This window comes from Bubalus kerabau, chromosome 14 (genome assembly GCF_029407905.1).
Source record: "Bubalus kerabau isolate K-KA32 ecotype Philippines breed swamp buffalo chromosome 14, PCC_UOA_SB_1v2, whole genome shotgun sequence".
Classification (NCBI taxonomy): Eukaryota; Metazoa; Chordata; class Mammalia; order Artiodactyla; family Bovidae; genus Bubalus; species Bubalus kerabau.
This window is the reverse complement of record NC_073637.1, coordinates 34369389-34389247: the sequence shown is the minus strand read 5'-3', so window position 1 is coordinate 34389247 and position 19859 is coordinate 34369389. Positions and strand designations below refer to the sequence as shown.

Below are 19859 nucleotides of genomic sequence, written 5' to 3'. Positions count from 1 at the left end.
AGTGCGTACTGTCTGTCCCTCATCTCTAAAGATCCCAGCCAGGCACCAGCCTCACTTGGGACTGTCTCCACGGATTTTTCTTCTGGTTCAGTTGACATTCTGTAGTGTGATCTTGGGAGCAAACCCATAGGGATTTATATGTTTACCTGAGAGGTATACACTAAGTCTTCAGTAAATAAAGCAGGCATAATTACAAAAGCATAGCTTAAAAATTAAGTCATTCACTACTAATGGATAATTCAAACCAAATCAGCAAGTAGAGAGATTTGTTAAATCAATTTTCTGAAGTAGCCCTAAGAAAAGGTGACAGAATAAAATATAAAATTGATGTCTTTTGATTTCTTTTGTCTCCTACAGATTTGTGACTTTTTTCTACTAGATTAAGCACGTTTTCCTCATAATTGGTACACTGGAGATTAGTGCATTTTTGTTAGCTTTTTAAAGAATCTTAAGGATTCAAAACTAAACTAGCATACCTAAAATACTATTGAGCCATTGTATAGAAAGTTCAAGTAATTCCCTGGTGGTCCAGTGGTTAGCACTTGGCACTTTAACAACAGGGACCTGGGATCATTACCTGTTCGGGGAACAAAGAGGGAGCAAGCCACTTGGCTGAGCCGAAAACAAAAAAGGAAGAAAGCTCATTCATTTTGTAAGAGTGTATTCTTTTTCACTTGTAGGTGCATCAGTGATCTAAATATAGTCCAAAGGCTGCTCTTCATCCTCTGAAGGAAAACCTGAGGTATGTTCTTTACCTTCAGAATAAGACACACACTTAGCATGGTGTGGAAGACCCTTCAAGATCTCCAGAAGCAAGCAGAGCCCTCAACTCTGGTTCCTCCTCACCCCTCCCCATTCCTCAGTCTATTACACAGCCTCACTAAATGAACTGTCATTCCCAGAAATTGCCTCAGTCCTTTTGTCTGGCACTTTACACAGCCTCAAATCCACTCCTCTCCATTCGCCAGGCCACCTCCCTTGCCTCCAACCTGTTACCTCTCACACATCCGTTTTCTCAGGTTGTCTGTGTTTCCTGGAGAACCCTCAGAGAGATGTCTGGGCTTCTTCCCTGGCAATCAGTATTTCTTGCTCACACTTCCCGAGCCTGGAAAAGGGCCTGTCACTTCCAGGCACCGTCCAGATTATGATAAATGAGCCAAGGAAACTTCAGGTTCAGGTCCTGAGAAATGACTTCCTGAAACGCGTGAGGCTCACCTGCTTCCGCATCACATCTGTAGCCTGCATGATGTACCGAGGAGGCAGCCCGTGGCTTCTGGCCAGAATGATGGCCTGCTCCAGGGTCACACTCAGGGTGCACCTGTGGACAAAAGCAAGGGCTTTGTAACAATGTTCACCAGTAACAATGCTCTTCAAGACAGCTGGGGTTGCCAATGAAAGGTGGAGCAATATGCCTCCTGGGAGAAGTATTCATTTTTCCCTGGTCATCTATCTCCCATGTACTCATGAGGTACGCATGTTAATAAACTTCTGTTTGTTTTTCTCTTGTTAATCTGTCTTTATTACAGGAGTCTCAGCTAAGAAGTCAGAAGAGTAGAGGGAAAATTATTTTTCCTCCTCTCTTACATGAATTTCAAAATCAAATTCAAAGCAGCCAAATTCAAAGCAACTAGACAATGAACCGTTTATTTTTCTATGTAGAATACCTGTTTAAAAATAGCTTTGAGAGGTACACTGCTGGGGTCCTAAGTTATTTGCATTTAAAACAAACCCATAATGAACACTTTTTAGGAGGGAGCTTATACATAGAAAATTTAAGTAAGTAGGATTAATAAGCTTTCTTATCAGATATTAATCTTTACTGATGTTTCATGTACTTTAAAGGAAACGACTCACTAATACTCGTCACTCATGTCCACATTTTCATGGTTAATAGACTTATGCTGATTTATATACAATATTTTAGAAAAAAGTGAAATTAATATTCATTGAGGTCAGAATTTTTTTTAAAGGTGTGTTTCTTGAACACAATCTAACAAGACTGTAAACTTTTGAAAAGGAACTCCTAATGAGTTATTTAGCAATGTGGTGCCCAGAACAGACTGAGAAAATTCACAATTTAGTCCTGAATTCAGTGATTGGTGAGCCCTGGTCCTCTTCTTTTAGCCCTCTTCCTTTCCTTTAAGGCCTTTCTTTCACTTCTTCCACATTTTTCTCTATAGCAACTCTTAGGGAGCTATGAACCCTCTATGCTTGTTCATATTTTCAAGTTTCTGAGTTGTTTTTTAGGGGTACCTTCTGCACACATTTCATAAAAATGCTACTTTTAGAGGTTTGTGCTAACATCTATATTAGTGGCTTTTGTTTTATTTTTACATTGATTGATATTTATTGTTTTTCTCTACACTTTCACATTTACCTCCCTGTGGTTTGGTACTTTACATGTGCATTTTTCTAGATCTGTTTAGAATTTCCCACAAATTAAAGTTCTACAGTGCAATTGCTTATATGTGACAAATATCTAGGTCATTTATCCATGTTTGTGAGGCTATACCACAGGAGCCCAGTACACCTGGTAGGTTCAGATATTGATGAATTACGAAAAAGGAGAAAGGGACTTGAAACATTACTGCTGCAATTTTAGAAAGAATCTGACAAAACACAGCCATATTATTAGACGTAATTGTACTCCTGGGAGAAATATGATCAGTTCCATTGGCTGTTAAATGACGTGAAAAGCAGTTTTCTTATTAACACTACAGAGAACTCTTTAGCATTAAGAACACATATTCAGATGGGCTGAAGTTTTATAATTAGCCTCTATATTATAGTATGAGCTTCCTTGATGGCACAGATAGTAAAGAATCTGCCCGCAATGCAGGAGACCCATGTTCAATCCTTGGGTCGGGAAGATGCCCTGGAGAAGGGGAGAAGGGATTGGATACACAGTCCAGTATATGATGTTTATGAATATTCAGTGTACAAGTTTTATAATAATATATAATCGTCCTTTTACATGTACCTCCATGCACATGCCAATGAAAGCCAAGAGCAATAATTGAGAGTTCATGTTTAAAAAAGAATCAATTTTTACAAAGCATTTAATTGTCAGCTTACTCAACATACAACATAACCTTTTTCTCCTTCTTAAGGTCTCCTGTACTCCAATTTTAAGTCCTTATTGATCCTAACATTGTAATCAATAATGTTCATTACACCAGCTGAATGAATCCAAGAAAAAAAATCTTTATCTTTTTCTCATCACACTGAAATATGTCTTTGCTTCCCAATAAAGGCTGACTTGCCCTCCTCAACTTACAACAAACACTCAGTTATTGTGGAGGATTTTCAACAGGCAGCTTGCATTATCCACTTTCTTAATCTTTTTAAACTGATTTATTTCTCTCTACATCAAACTGTCGTAAACAGTGGTACAGCAGCAAATTATCTGCCAGAGACTTTAAAAGGCTTTACTGTAATTTCCCGATCAATCAACAAGGGCAGTAACGTGCTCTTGGGCAGGGTACCTCAAAGAGTCACATCTTTAGAACCCATCATGTGAGTGCATGCCTGTGTGCTAAGTCGTTCCAAGCACGTCTGACTCTGTACGATCCTATGGACTGTAGCTGGCCAGGCTTCTCTGTCCAAGGGATTCTCCAGGCAAGAGTACTGGAATGGGTTGCCAGTCCCTTCTCCAAGAACCAATCACACACATCATCTAACAGAAAAATCTACCTTAAAAGTAATACATATGTTTTCTGTCATCAGCATGTCAAAACAGGATGTCTTTTCATACTAACCACTGAGTACCTTCCAGTGAGTTTCCAAGATTAATATGAAATTTTTAAAAGTGAAAAATTTTAAAAGAGACAGCCAGGTCAATGTGGGAAATTTTGCCTATTTGATTCAGTTTATTTATCTAATGGAAGTCTAGTTTTTCCATCACAGCATCACAGTTTCATTCTCATAATTAAGCATGTGTAAGAGCACCCAGCACTAAGCCCACAGCTCTGTGGTCAATACACCATTATTCACCTCATAGCTTTTTATCTTCTCTCACTATCTCAATCTGAATGGAACAATTCAGCATTTGCAAGAAGCAGTTTGATTCTGGCATTCTCTGAAATATTTCCAATCTAGAGTAGCACTTAGTTTTTCGATGATGCATAAATGTATACTCAGAGTTTGGCTTTACAAGAGAACACTGGATTTTACAGACACTTCTCTGATTACCAGTGAGTCTGTCCTGCTCACTGGGCAAGAGAAAGAAGGAAGCAGACCAGAGGTGGGGAATCCTGAGCAAATCTCATTCCATATGAGATTCCTTGTCTGAACCTCCAATTTCCTTTCTTGAATTATCTCTGTTCACACCTTAGGGAGTTAAATTAAAATATAAAAACATGCTAAGTTGCTTCAGTCATGTTTGACTCTTTGTGACCCTATGGACTGTAGCTCTCCAGGCTCCTCTGTCCATGGGACTCTCCAGGCAAGAATGCCGGAGGGGTTGCCATGCCCTCCTCCTGGGGATCTTCCTGACCCAAGGATCAATGGATTCTTTACCATAGTGCCACCTGGGAAGCCCAATATGTAGATAAATCTAAATTTTTACTCCATCCTGGAAAACATGGGTTCTGAACTGTTCAGCTTCTTCTAGCTGCAATATCATTTTTTAAATGTAAACAATTCTTTCCCTGAGAATCACAAAAATAAAAAAATAAAGACCACGGTGTAGAATCTGTCCTTCATAAAAAGGCAAATATAACATATGCACTGAGGAAAGCTGTTCCATAATTTTTGTAATAAGACATCCAAGTAATAGCTCAGCTTAGGGCATACTCCTGAGAATGTGCACTTGACAGGGCTGTGAAATTATGCAGAAATTGTGCATTCCCCATAGAAAGAAAAAGGAGAGGGTCAACACACCTGTGCATATAATGAATAAATCTTCTTGACATATTTCATATTAAAAATAGATCCATATCACTCAGAGATTTAGCATAGTTTTAATATGATAAATGTAAGGTATGGCCAATGGGTTCAATTTAATTTGAAAGGCACTTTGATTTAGTGATGCTATGGAAGAGTCACAAAGAGGTTCCTTTCTATTCATCCATTCATTCAACAAATATTTTTGAGCGTCTACTTTCTACCTATAAGTACCATTAAGTTCTGGCAATGGCAGATTTACTATCAAGATAACAAAGGTTGAATTTAATCTTTTACTATTAAAAACTCTAAAACTAATACAATTATGTAAAGTTTAAAAATAAAATAAAATTAAAAAAAAAATAAAAAATAAAACTTTATTAATGTTATTTAAGACACTCAAGGCTATGGTTTTTCCAGTGGTCACGTATGGATGTGAGAGTTGGACTGTGAAGAAAGCTGAGTGCCAAAGAATTGATGCTTTTGAAATGTGGTGTTGGAGAAGACTCTTGAGAGTCCCTTGGACTGCAAGGAGATCCAACCAGTCCATTCTGAAGGAGATCAGCCCTGGGATTTCTTTGGAAGGAATGATGCTAAGGCTGAAACTCCAGTACTTTGGCCACCTCGTGCGAAGAGCTGACTCACTGGAAAAGACTCTGATGCTGTGAGGGATTAGGGGCAGGAGGAAAAGGGGATGACAGAGGATGAGATGGCTGGATGGCATCACCGACTTGATGGATGTGAGTCACTTCAGTCGTGTCCAACTCCATGCAACCCCATAGACGGCAGCCCACCAGGCTCCCGCATCCCTGGGATTCTCCAGGCAAGAACACTGGAGTGGGTTGCCATTTCCTTCTCCAATGCATGGAAGTGAAAAGTGAAAGTGAGGTCGCTCAGTCATGTCCGAGTCTTCGTGACCCCATGGACTGCAGCCTACGAGGCTCCTCCATCCATGGGATTTTCCAGGCAAGAGTACTGGCGTGGGGTGCCATCACCTTCTCTGGAAGTAGAGTTTACCTGACTATAATTTGGCACATGTTTCATATGAGTCTGTTATTTTTATTCAAGTGCTTTTCCCAACTGACCCTAGAACATGAGATATCAATTTTGTATGTCAAACTATAGAGTTTAGTGTCAGAAAAAGCGTGTGAAATGGTCTCCCATTTGGCAGTCCTATTTCTTGATGCCAGGGCTCCACAATGACCGACATCCAAACCTCCACCTCAACTGGAGAGACAAAGCTCAGCTCCCTAAATTAGCTTAAATGCACCATATTACATTTCAACCATTTACTAACTCGTATCTATTTACACTCTATTTGGTTCACTTTTGAGACTTCAATTCTTATCTGAAGCAAGTTATGTGTTAATCTTTGTTTTTTAATATGTTAATCTTTTAAGATGACTCATGACATTTTAAATAAATTAGATAAAAGATTCTCCAAATCCAAGGACCTTCTATGTATTTGGTCATTTAGCAAAATCACAGATAAAATATCAGTTTTACTCAAATTACATTTTAAACCTCCAGAGCTCTAAAGCCACATTTAATGTTGACTCAATTTATACTGAACAAGGAAGCCCATCTCTGAAGGGTTGAAGTGCATCAAATTGAACACTTGGGGAGAGGCGTCACCCCTTTTGGACCACAAGGGTGATGCAGTAACTCACTGTGAAACTGACATAGCAAACCAAAACAACGTGACCTTTATGGCTTTGAGCTGTGGATTTATTTGCTGGCTTTCAGAATGTTCACAGTCAGGACCTCTAATGCTTGTTTGGCAGCTAATCATTATATTGTTCTCTCTTGGGGTGGTCCCAAACTTTGTCATTACTAGTGGAGGAGGATCCTTCAGATAGTAATAAACTGACATGTTAAATAAAAACTATGAGAAACTAGTGCAATCAAGATCTCTGAATTTGTAGCCACAAACATTTGCCTTAAATTCACATTATGTAGATGTTGAAGTTGAAAAAAAAAACTTAAAATGTAATTAAAAAGTGAAAAATACACTCTTTAGCAAGGTATATTTTGCTTTTATTTCTCCATATTTTAAACATTGAAGCTGAGTATAAATATTGGTGCTAGTGGTAAAGAATCTGCCTGCCAATGCAGGAGATGTAAGAGACTCAGGTTTGATCCCTAGGTTGGGAAGATCCCCTGGAGGAGGAAATGGCACCCCACTCCAGGATTCTTGCTATGAGAATGCCATGGACAGAGGAGCCTGACAGGCTACAGTCCGTGGGGTCACAAAGAGTCGGACACAACTGACCATCTGAACACTTCAATTGGATCCCTCAGAAATATTACATACTCAATTATGACTGAAAACTATGTCCCCAAACAAACCCCACTGAAGTCACTGCATTCAGGGATACATGTTTCTTTCCTGAGCAGTGATATTTAACTCTTTTGTGCAATAGTAACATAACTGAAGTACCTGGATAAGAATGTTCACTTTTTTGTGTGTGCTAGTGCAGTATAGTTTGCAGAATAATTTCCTAGAAAAATATGATAAACGGAAGACACACAGCCACAATTAAAAGGCATGTGTTGGGGTTTCTGAGTTTGAGGAACCATATGCCAAACAATGATTTTGACTGACGCTGGAAAAGGAAACATTAGACATGTCCTCTAACAAATTTTTTATATAAATTAGCTAAATATTTCAATACTTATTATTTATTTCAAAATTTCACTTGGAATAATTTGCATTAATATAAAGGTTAATTTAATTTTGTGCTATATAAGTGTGTGTGTGTGTGTGTGTTTGCTTAGTTATGTCTGACTCTTTGCAGCCCCATGGACTGTAGCCCTCAAGGCTCCTCTGTAAAGGAATTTTCTAGGCAAGAATACTGGAGTGGGTTGCTATTTCCTCCTCCAGAGGATCTTCCTGACCCAGGGGTGGAACCTGAGCCTCCTCCATTGGTCAACGGATTCTTTATCACTAGCGCCAACTGAGAAGCCCTGGGAAGCTAGATAAATACAAAGTGAAATACATTTTTAACCATTCTGAAATCAGCGAGGTTAGCCCCAGTGTAGAATTGCACCCAATGATAACAGTCTTGATTTTGTTTTTTAGCTCTGGACTTTCATGTGTATTGCCTCATTTTCACCATCTTTTCTGTGATGCTGCCCTTGGTCGTGAGCATAAGAGGGAAAAAATTCCCTTAGGTCAAATACATGGCTCAGAGTCTATGTATAAGAACAGCCTAAAGAATCTATCATTTGATAATATTCTTCACGTGAATTGTATGTCTTTATATAGTTATAGCCATTTATATTTAGAATCACACTGATTTAGATCTTAAAACATAAAATTATTTCCCTTATTCTATGAAAGGTTTCTTTTCCCCTCCTTTAATTAAAAGCCAGGTCCATTATCCTTGTTCAAGTGACTGTCACTAATAAGTTATTAGGAATCTAATCAGCTGTGACTCTCCAGGATCCTTTACTAAGTTGAAGTTACCTGGGCAGCATTCAAGTTTTGGAGAGGATAATAATGACTATGTCAGTCCCAAGAGAAGGTGAAATAAGCTGAAACAGTAGCTACAACTACTACTTGCCCACCACTCTTTCATACCTAGAAGTTTTTTATGACAGGTGGAAGATCCTGCGACCCCCTGGCTTTATGCACTTTGCAGCACCATCTGAACTTAGGAAGCCTAAGGCAAACTAGTTTCAACAATCTTTGACTAAAGGCACATTTCTCCCTGGTGAAGAAAATGTAAACGATTCTACTAACTTTCCAAATGTTTTTATACTTCGTGCTTGTGCTTTTCTCGTGATCCCATCTTATTCAACCATTAAAAACTAAAAACAGGGACTTCCCTGGTGCTCCAGTGGTTAAGAATCTGCCTTCCAATGCAGGGAATGTGGGTTCAATCCCTGGTCGAGGAACTAAGATCCCACGTGCCTTGGGGCAACTAAGGCCGCTTGAAAACTACTGAGCCTACAAGCCAAAACTAGAGAGAAGCCTGCGAGCCACATGGAAAGATCCTGCAAGCCACAACCGAGACTCAACAGAGCCAATAACAGTAATAATAATAATAAATAAAAAAGCAGCTGGAGGATATAGATGAGTTAGAGATTCTCCATTAACATTCTCTTATTTAATCTCAATCTTAAAATTCTTGAAATGTGCTACAAAGTTACTATAATTTAAGGTGTCCCATGAGTTAGTGCTTAGACACACTGTTTAAAAGACACTGTATAGTAATGGGTATATTAAGTATGGTGCAATCCAAGATTCTCATATTTACTAATTTTTAAATATTAATGAAAGTGCCAGCATTTAAAGAAATAAGAAAATTGTTAGAAGAAATAAGATGTAGAAATTATTTAATTCCTTAAAGGCGTATGTGCAATATTTGTAGTGTCTTCAACCTTCCCATTTTTGTAAAGCCTTCCCAGAGTGGGTATGGTCAAGATTAAAATTATTGTTTTCCTATAATCTTTCTCTAGTTATTTAAGATGACCCATTGTTTCACCTCCAGATTATGTTATAAGCTCCCAAGCCGTTCAAACCAAACTCATCAATTATAAGAGATAAATGTATGTGTGCCAGACCCATGTACTAAGGTATCTACTCTAGTATCTTTCATGCTTACCAATTTCATATTTCTTTTTAAAAATGTTTGTTTTATTGCATGTATTGAAATATTGATCTATTTTGAATTTAATTTTCTTGTTTCTGGCTGCACTGGGTCTTCATTGCTGCGCATGGGCTTTCTCTAGTTGTGGCAAGTGGGCTTCTCACTGTGGTGGCTTCTCTCGTTGCAGAGCAGGGACTCCAGGTGCACTAGCCTCAGCAGTTGTGGCTCACAGGCTTAGCTGCCCTGTGGCACGTGGGATCTTCCCGGACCAGGGATCAAACCCATGTCCTCTGAATTGGCAGGCAGATTCTTGCCCACTGGACCACCAGGGAAGTCCACTTCATGTTTCTTACTGTCTCTCAACTCTCTCCACTTGAGCCACACTGCTAGTATCATCTCTTGCCTGGACTGATGTAACCTCACTCTCACTCCTTTTATCTTGTCTCTTCCCACTATTCTTCGGAGGTGATCTTTTAAAAACGCAGGTGAAAAGGCAGACATTTCAATGGCTTTCCATTTGGTAACCTGAAACACAGAGTCGTCACAATATGGTCTCTGGTTTTCCTTACTTCTTCTCCACACTTCAACTCTACGTTCACAGTACCCTGAAGTCACCTCCTTCCAAGGTTCTCATATGCTGCTCCTCGCTGATGCCCTGGTTTGGGTCACATATCATACCTCTGGTCATGCTCTATTATATTTGTCTGAAAGGTGTAGGGATGAAGAATACGGGCATAAGAGGCAAACCCCCAGGGTTGCAGCTTGAATTTGCTAATTCTGTGGCTTTGGGCACATTACATAAATTTCTAAAACTCTGTTTTCTCACCTGTAAATTGACTTTAAGGATAGCATGCACCTCAGAGTATTGTTTTGAGAATTACATAAAATAATTTGTGTCTCATACTTAGGTCAGTATATATATAGCATGTAGTATATTCTCACCAAATTTTAGCAACTTTCATTAATATTACTGTCACTTTCACCACAAATAGGCCAGACTAGTGCCTGTATTGATTGCAACCTTCCTGGAACTAGTATACTTCCTGGGATTAAGTAAGGATTCAATAAACAATTATTGAAAAAAATTACATGAATTCCTAATGTGTTCCAACAGTATTATAGGTCACTCCTAAAAGATGCAATTAATTTCTTTATACTCTACATTGGCCATCTATTTGTTCAAGAAATGTTCACTTATTAAATGAACTTGGTACAGTAATAACTGAATTGTAGAGACAATAAATTTTAGTAAAAAACCAATCTCAGATTCCCTTAGAATTTCTAAACATGATATAGCTTTTCTTTCATCAGCAATGACTTGCATTTCCCTTTTTCTGGATTGAACCACTGCTCCTACCATGGCTTCTGATGAGCAACTCTGGATGGGTTTTGGTAATGCGAGGAAATCACACATTATACTACATTGATTCTTTAGCCTTACATCAATTCTATTAATTATTACTATTCTCTCATCAAAATGGTCCATTTACAATTTACCAATATTTTCCAGGTTCAGAAGACATGCTGGGACCCTAGCAGAATCAGGTCTTTTACACTGTCAAAATGACATGGGATTATGCTTCATCTCTCCTGTAGTTTCAAAAGCATGTGTCTATTTCTTTGAGTCACTTCACTGAAAAAAAAAAACCAAAACCAATCTTTTGGCTCTCTTTCTCCTATTGTCCATATGAGAACTGGTGCCACACGATACAGCTGACTGGCTTCCCAACGTGGCCCCCTCGTCAAGACCTCAGACTGTTAAGTGCCAGGAGAGCAAGGACGTCTTACATCCCTGGTTTGGGGCAGCACAGAGCATGCCCCACAGCAACGCTCCTCTCTCCCTCCATGAATGACTTGCAAACAAATGCTAGTACCTGATTCTTTCCAAGTCCTAAATGCTTGTCTCTGTTTTAACATATACTCTTGGTTTTGACTCAAGGGAAGAAGACTTCCCATCCCTGAATTCAAGGGGATCCCGTTCTGCTGTTCTTGAAGGACTTTCTATAAGCTATCAATGGAGGATTCTAAAAATAAGCTGTAACAGGATCCACTGTTTTGAGTATTCCACTTTTAAAAGATCAGAGGAGTGAGCTCATATCTTCATACACCTGTCATGCTATTGTGACTCATCACTGTGATTCTTCCAGCTTTACTGAGACCTGACATATAACATTGTGCTGGTTAAAGGTGTATATGTTGATCTGATACACTTACATGATGTAAAATGATTACCACTGCAGAATTAACTAATACCTCCATCGTATCACTTTAATTACTTGTTTTTGTTTTTTTTTGTGGTGAGAATATGTAATACCTACTCCGTTAGCAACCGCTGATTTTGTTTTAGATACAAGGTTTCCCCTACTTTAGTAGGTATGATCTAGTCTGCTTTCTAACTATGGTGCTGGAGAAAACTCTTGAGAGACCCTTGGACAGCAAAGATATCAAACCAGTCAACCCTAAAGGAAATCAACCCTGAATATTCATTGGAAGGACTGATGCTGAAGCTGAAACTCTGATACTTTGTCCACCTTATATGAAGAGCCGACTCACTGAAAAAGATCCTAATGCTGGGAAAGATCGAAGGCAAAAGGGGAATGGGTCAGCAGAGGATGAGATGGTTAGATAGCATCGCCAACTCAATGGACATAATTTGAGTAAACTCCGGTAGATAGTGGAGGACAGAGAAGCCTGGTGTGTGTAGCCCATGAGGTCGCAGAGTCAGACATGACTTTGCAACTGAACAATAACAACAAAATTATCTAGTCAATTGCATTTCATATTTCTATCTCTGCAGTGAGAAGATGGGTTCACTATTAGAAACAGAGATTAAGACAGAAACAATGGAGTGTACACTATTGCCAGGTCCTTCACTAGATGCTTTCACATATATTGCTCACTTAATTCTCATGTCATCTTTTTCAAAAAGAAATTATTAATTCCATTTCACCACTAAGTCTCTAAGAGACCAGGTGATATAATCATGGTCACACAGCAAGTAACAGGATTCAAAACCAGTTTTCTGATTTAAAATCTAGGACTGCATCCATTATACAAAAATCACATCACAAAGATCATTACATTTGGAGACTCTCAGCTCCCCAGATGCATAATTCAACAGTCCCAATCTTGGTCTCAGCATTTATATGCTCAGTGCATCATTCAGGCAGAGACTAATGCAGCCAGCCCAAACCACTTCACCATGAATGTGGACCTCCTCGTACTGAAATGTGTTCATGATTAAGAAGGAACTAGCTTCACAGATTGCTGAACAATTATATTGACTGTAACTCAATCAAATAGTAAAAATAAACTGAAAGAAGATCACGTTCCTTCTCTACTACAGATTTGTATTTTTCTATATGAAATGTACTGTTCCTTGTAAGGCATGTTCATTCCTGCAGGAATCTCATTTATCATGGCTTCTAATTACTTTTAACTACTGAGCACAGGGCACCACTGTGAAAAGTCTATCGACAACCAGAAGGAAGCACCCGATTGAACAAACTAATTGTTTAATGTTTCAGGGTGTTATTTTCCCTGCTTCTCTTTATTATACTTCACACCGAGGAAGAACTATACATCAGAGGGTTAAGGCAGTATGTTACACAGGAATCAATCCTGAAGTGACTAGTATGGTTCAACACATGCAGAGTGTCTGCAAAATTAATATGGAAAGCCCACTGCAGATCTATTGATCCTTCCCACCTTGGTCACCCTGAGCAATGTGTTTGTAACAAATGAAAAGCTTAAGAAAATTGCCACCAGTCAGCAGGGATTTCAAAAATCCAACACCTCTGTCCTTTTTCCCTTATAACAGAGGAGGCACTTTTCTTAATGAAACAAGCAAATATTTTTAAATGTGAAAAACAAGCAAACAGCTATTTGTTTTAAAGAATAAATAATACACTTACAGACATATGTGCGTGCATGTGCTCAGTCGTGTAGGACTCACAGGTGATCCCGTGGACTGTAGCCTGCCAGACTTCCCTGTTCATGGGATACTCCAGGCAAGAATAATGGAGTGGGTTACCATGCCCTCCTCCATGGGATCCTTCCCACCCAGGAATCCAATCTGCATCTCTTACATCTACTGCATTGGCAGGCAGTTTCTTTACCACTAGCACCACCTGGGAAGCCCATTCAACATTATTATTTGACTCTTGTCAAATAGGCAGTGCTGATGAAACCTTCTGTACCAACTCCTATGGTTCACAGTCTGAGAGCTGAAAGACAAGGGGTTAATGAATATTTGAAAAGAAAGCAGAGAGACGGCAGGCGGAGAGTGGCACCATAGAAAACCACTGAACAGAATGGAGAAGCAGCGGGCAACAGCTGGAAAGAGATCCTGGCAGCAGAAGCAGAGCCAAATTGAATACTCTGGCTCACTCCATATATCTTAAGGCAAAAAAGCAATCGTGTATAAAGGGCACATTTTCAGCACTGCACAGAGAATTAGCCATGAAATTCCCATTAAAGATAATAGGACTTTTCTATTGCAACTTTCAGTACATTCTCAGCAAGTTCTCAATGTCTATCCTTAAACCTAGGCTTCAAAATCAACTGCCAGGCATACACATTCTATAGCCCTCATTCCTTTCTCATCTAGCACATTAAGGCATGTTCTACTCTGACCAGGTTCGCTGCTGTGGTGAGTGCAGAGGCAATTATGGACCTTTGGGGGATGGGTAGCTGACCACTTGGCCACAGTAGGAGGTGTTTGCTAGGCTGAAGATGTACATGAATATGAAACATCTGTGGGTAAGGTAGGACCTTCATGACCACAGCCACCAGGTTTGAACCTGCTTCTCTGCATTTAAAATGATCCAGCCCGTGACCCTTTCTCCAGTAGATTTCACTTCTGTTTTGGTTTTATTTTTGGAATTTAACTGAATAGGTGAGGACCCTAATCCTGGCTGCTCAAAGGCTACCCAAAGGTCCTCATCACTCCCTCTCTAGTCCATCTGTTTTCGCTACTGGACTTTTGTCCTCAATTTTTGCAGGTTTTTTGATGACACCAGTGCTTAAGGGGTGTCCAGTATGTGATTTTTATCTGCCGCCCCCATCCTTTGACAGGATAATTGTTTTCTCTTTGACCTGTTTATGCAAGATACTAAGCAGAACTTTTGAGTATTTTTCATTCCTTTCTCGTAGATCCTACAGTGGTTTATTCTGAGGCTCTTGGGTGTACAGGTGACTGATGGTAGAGAATCAAGGAATCTTAATGCTTTTTACACACTCCTTGGTGGTCTTTTCTCACCTTCCACAGTAGGCAGCTGAGTCTTCTTTTATTACATTTCTGTGCCTGTTTCTGGAATACCTCTTCCCTGCTCCTAACACCTGAAGCATGTTCCCAGAAAACTCTTAGTACTGTGTTTCCATTACCCTTTGAGATTATATATATACTTGATTATTTATTGTTATTATACCCACTTGTACTCACATACAACTTTAGTCCTTGCTGAGTATGAATCCATCAAAGGACATCCCTATATAGGTACGGCTTCCCAGGTAGCACAGTGGTAAAGAATCTGCCTGCCAATGCAGGAGACTCAAGAGACACGGGTTTAATCCCTGGGTTGGGAAGATCCCCTGGAGGAGGAAATGGCAACCCATTCCAGTATTCTTGTCTGGAAAATTCCACGGACAGAATGGAGCCTGGCGGACTACAGTCCATGGGGTCACAGTCAGACATGATTGAGCGCACAGACACACAGGTACGCCATGGACATCTAACACTCAACATGTTATAGTTAATGCAACATCTGTCTCCACAATCCCCTCAATGACAAATGCATATCCTCCCCACCCCCACCACAGCAGCCTCCCTCCCCTCCGTCTTTCCACGCTGATGTTAACTGCAAATTGGCACTTGCCATCTACCTCTACAAGGATTAAATCATGTGCTAATGTGACTTAGCAGCAGCAGCAGCAATGCAGCTGCTGACTTTCAACATCCCCTTGAAAGGAGTTCATGGTGGAGAGCAGAAATGAGACACGCTGTGCTTGGGAGGAAAAACTGGCAGGACAGGTCTTCAGATAGACATTTTCAGAAGCTGATTTTATGAGCCCAATTCGTGTATCTCCTTATATCTAGAAAAGCACTGAAATCCTTCATGGTGATGACTGTTCTTCATGACTAGCAGAAACCTTCTGGAAAAATATGTGCTTGGTTGCATGTATTCCCCCTTCACCAAAACCTTATATATACCAGCCTCCCCCGCAGCTTCTGTAGAGCAGCTTCTCAGAGCTATCTGAGGTACTGTCTCCCAGGCTGCAGTCCTCATTTTGCCCCAGATGAAACTGAATTTGCAGCTCCCATGTTGAGCATTTTTTAAGTCTACACTGGAAGAGTCAGCATCTCTCTCCCCTGTTCTCTACTCCTCACCAGTTGTTCAGTTCTGTGTACTGCCGTTCCATACTTTTCACATGTCTTTTCCCTTCTAACTCTGTGCCCAGGCCTTAGTTTTGGGCTTCATCATGTGACTGAAGTCCTGTAAAATCCTGGCTGTCTCCCTGCCTCCCTCCTTGTCCCATTGTAGACCATGGTACTGATCTTCATTTTAAAAATATTTTTCAAGTATCTAATCATGTTATTCTTTTGCTAAAAGTCCTTCACTGGCTTCCTAGAGCCTCTGAGAGGGAGTCTCCAACTCTTAACTCAGTAGGCAGGGCATTCCATGCTCCAATTCCTGCCTTTATTGCTCCTTGCATCTCCCAGGACGGCTTCCTCCTCATTTCACTGTCCAGAAATAGCAAACTCTTTACTGTGACCTTCAGCCCCTTCCTATGCTATTTCACACTCCTCATTATTATATTTTCATACCATTCCTTTACAGGGGAATGTCCTCCTCCATTTCTGTCACCTGGTAAACACTGTCCATGCTTTAAAACCTGCAACAGGTGTTACATTACATCCTTCCTGCTTAAAAGGATTGAAATCTCACTTTTCGGTATTCCTCCAGAGGATTAGATGACCTAGTGCCCACTTGAAATTAACATCATAGAGGCAGAAATTGCTGCTTCCTCCCATCAGCTGCCCCCACATCACCTGCTCTCCTGCTCCAGATCACACAGAAAAAGAGGCAGTTCTGAAAGTGCTGGCCAATGAAACATTTATATTGGTGAGACACCCATACTTCTTCTCTCCTCTGGAGGAGAGAAAATCTGGCTTATGACAGTTAATACAGCCCTTATAAAACCACTAGCCATGAAATCCTCAGGAATACATCTTAGAGAATGACTGGAACTTTGTTTTTTATATAATTTTGCAGGTTTAGGGAAAACAATAGCTTCAGTTTCTTTCAAATAAAATCTGCAGAATCATGCCCTGTTTAACACTGTAATTCAAAGTTGATTCTACACTTGTCACTTTCAAATAGCTCAGTTTCAGAAATGTAAATACTTAAATTTTACTAGTTAAATAGAAAAATTGGGTTTAGCAAAATCCGATGAAATATCACTTATAATTATGTATTTAGATTATTTTCTCAAGATATGTTTAATGTACCTAGAATTTTCCAATTTTAATGATAGAAGGTAATAAGGTATAAGCTCTGACTTTATAAGTATTGACATTAAAGCTTGCCTAGCCAACAACACATGATTACTGGCAGTCTGAGCTAGAAACCACTACAATAAGAAGTGACTCATAATTACTGTTTTATTCTTCTTTCACAGTAATCTAATGAAAGCGATGAACATTTTTAAATAGAATAATTTAATGTACTAATTTATTAAGATTTCTATCAACTGCAAAGAAAAATTCAGGAAAAAAAACATATATGCAAATCTAGTCACCTCTACGGGGGAAAGAACTTTAGTAAGAGATAATGGAAAAAGGTAAAAGAATAAAACTTCTATCATATTTGAGATATTTGATATAATTCTATGAGAATAAATTTACTTATCTGGTTGCTTAAATTAGCATAAACTGTGGAGTTTTATTTGCCTACTTTACAATTTAGTATAATTTGAAGATCTGGGTTTACTTTTCTTTCTTCTCCCCTAGCTTTCAACAGAAGTATAATTAACAAATCTCATATAAATTTAAAGTATACAACTTGGCGATTTGATATACCTATACATTGTAAGATATTCTTCACAATTAAGCTAATTAACGCATTGATCACCTCACATTGTTACCATAATCTTTGTTGTTGTTGTTGTTTTTTCTTTCCTCTTTTGGTGGTAAAAGCACTTACTGCTGCTGCTGCTGCTAAGTCGCTTCAGTCGTGTCCGACTCTGTGCGACCCCATAGACGGCAGCCCACCAGGCTCCCCTGTCCCTGGGATTCTCCAGGCAAGAACACTGGAGTTGGTTGCCATTTCCTTCTCCAATGCAGGAAAGTGAAAAGTGAAAGTGAAGTCGCTCAGTCGTGTCCGACTCTAGTGACCCTATGGACTGCAGCCCACCAGGCTCCTCCGTCCATGGGATTTTCCAGGCAAAAGTACTGGAGTGGGGTGCCATTAAGATCCTAGCAAATGTCAAGAATATAATACAATATTAAGTATATTCACATTGTTATGTCAGATCTCCAGAATTAGTCATCTTGTGTAGCTGAAACTTTGTACCCCTTGACCAATGTCTCCCCATTTTCCCCCTCCTCCCCATAATTCTATTTTCTGCTCCTTTAAGTTTGCCAGAGTAAGTAAGATGTATACTTACAGCATAAGTAAGATATATTTTGTCTTTCTCCTAGAGCCCTATTATTATAGCATTTTATTTTTTCCCTTCTAAAGATTGGTACACAGTTTTACATTTTCACTTTTTTTTTGTTTAATTCATTAATGATTTTACTAGATATTAACAAATGGGAAAAGCTGCATTGGCCATAATCAAATTATAACTGTTAAAGAAAAATAAACTGCAGCCATATCTAATGACAATTTTAAATATCACTACTCACTGCTACTATCACTCATTGCTACTACTATCCTGATACAAAATAAGTGCTTTACACTAACATATGTTAGATTCCTGACTATAAGAGCATAAATTTAGGACTTCTTATTGGGAACGTACAGGATCCTGGCATCATGAGTTACCAGTTTCTTCTGTTCTAGTTAGCCACCTTTCTGGAGATTTAAAATTCAAGTATTTCCACTAATCTCATTACTGAAACTTCCAATGCATTTTTGGACAAAAAATAAGTGGATACAACTTTAAAACTACATTTGCTTATAGCAATCGTTTACTTTTTCCCTCTCATACCTAGAATCTAACCTACACACAGAAATCCCCAGAGTAAACCCACTCCTTGTGTTTGATGCGTTTTGTTGCAGCTTCATCATCTTCGCTGTTAGGACTCTGATCACCTACGCCAGGTTACCTTGAGTGCTCCACTTTTATAAGAGTCTGCATTCCTTACCCTGGGCCTATTTGTCAATTTGTCCTTTGATGTCATGGTGATGACAGAATAAAATATTGCTAAGAAAGAGTTCTTTAAAGTCAAACAAAAGTGGTTTTTAAAATTGTTAATTGATGGTTCCCTTAAAAAAGAATTTAAAAGATTGTTGCTATGAATTAAGAATCACTACACTGTTTATTTTCATTTTAAATAACTGTTTCATTAACCAAACTAGTAAGACACATTTCTCTTTAGTTGTTTTTAATTCCTGGATTTCATTTTTCTGAAAAATGCTGAGAGTCATATTTTGGGTTTTATTTTATGGTCACATGATGGGTTTTGTACATTTCTGCTGGAAGACGGATGACTGAGAATTCAACCACCCTCTGCAATACTATCTATCCAACGTGAAACTATGTCTCAGTTTCTAAATAACCAACTAAGAAATGCATCTTGGAAATATACTCCTTTTCAGTTAGAAACTTCATATATATAGTTTTTTTAGCTCCTAAAGCATTATATATGTTAAAATGAGTTTCCAGAATGTATAAAAGAAAAAGCAGTCCAACACTGGAATACATAAATGGCAGCCAGCTGGCTCATTATCATCGTGCTTTATAATAATGAGAAGAGGCCTTGCCATAGACTGTTTCCTCCTCATACCTGCGTGGGATTCAAAACAAAGCGGCTATGGTGCTGCTGCTGCAGGTGCTGGTGAAGCCCTGACACAGCGGGCCAGCCCCTTCTGATGCTGCTGTTCACATGCCCCACTGGTGACGGAACACCAAGTATATTAGCTAACGATGGGCCTTGTTTCCTGGAAGAGATTCATCTTCACAACAAAGCTTGAAGATTAAAGGTAATTTATGTTTACAGATCTCCAAGACTTTAGTGCTCAGACATCACAGGTGGGTCAGACGTGAGGACTGGGCTCAAATGACCTGTCTTCCTGCAGGATCATCCCAGAAATTCCTACACCACTGAAAATCTGTCATGAATAGATTAAAAGAAAGGAAAGGAAAGTTAAGTTG

General features: G+C 39.2%; 1 protein-coding gene across 2 annotated transcripts in view; it reads right to left on the bottom strand.

Moving 5' to 3' along the window:
- Positions 1-19859, bottom strand: part of PREX2 (phosphatidylinositol-3,4,5-trisphosphate dependent Rac exchange factor 2) — a 787616-nt gene that overhangs the window by 17892 nt on the left and 749865 nt on the right. For both annotated transcript variants that reach the window (XM_055546191.1, XM_055546192.1), the window contains one exon: positions 1216-1318. In XM_055546191.1, coding sequence (XP_055402166.1) covers positions 1216-1318 — 103 coding nt within the window. The remainder of the gene's footprint in view (positions 1-1215; positions 1319-19859) is intronic.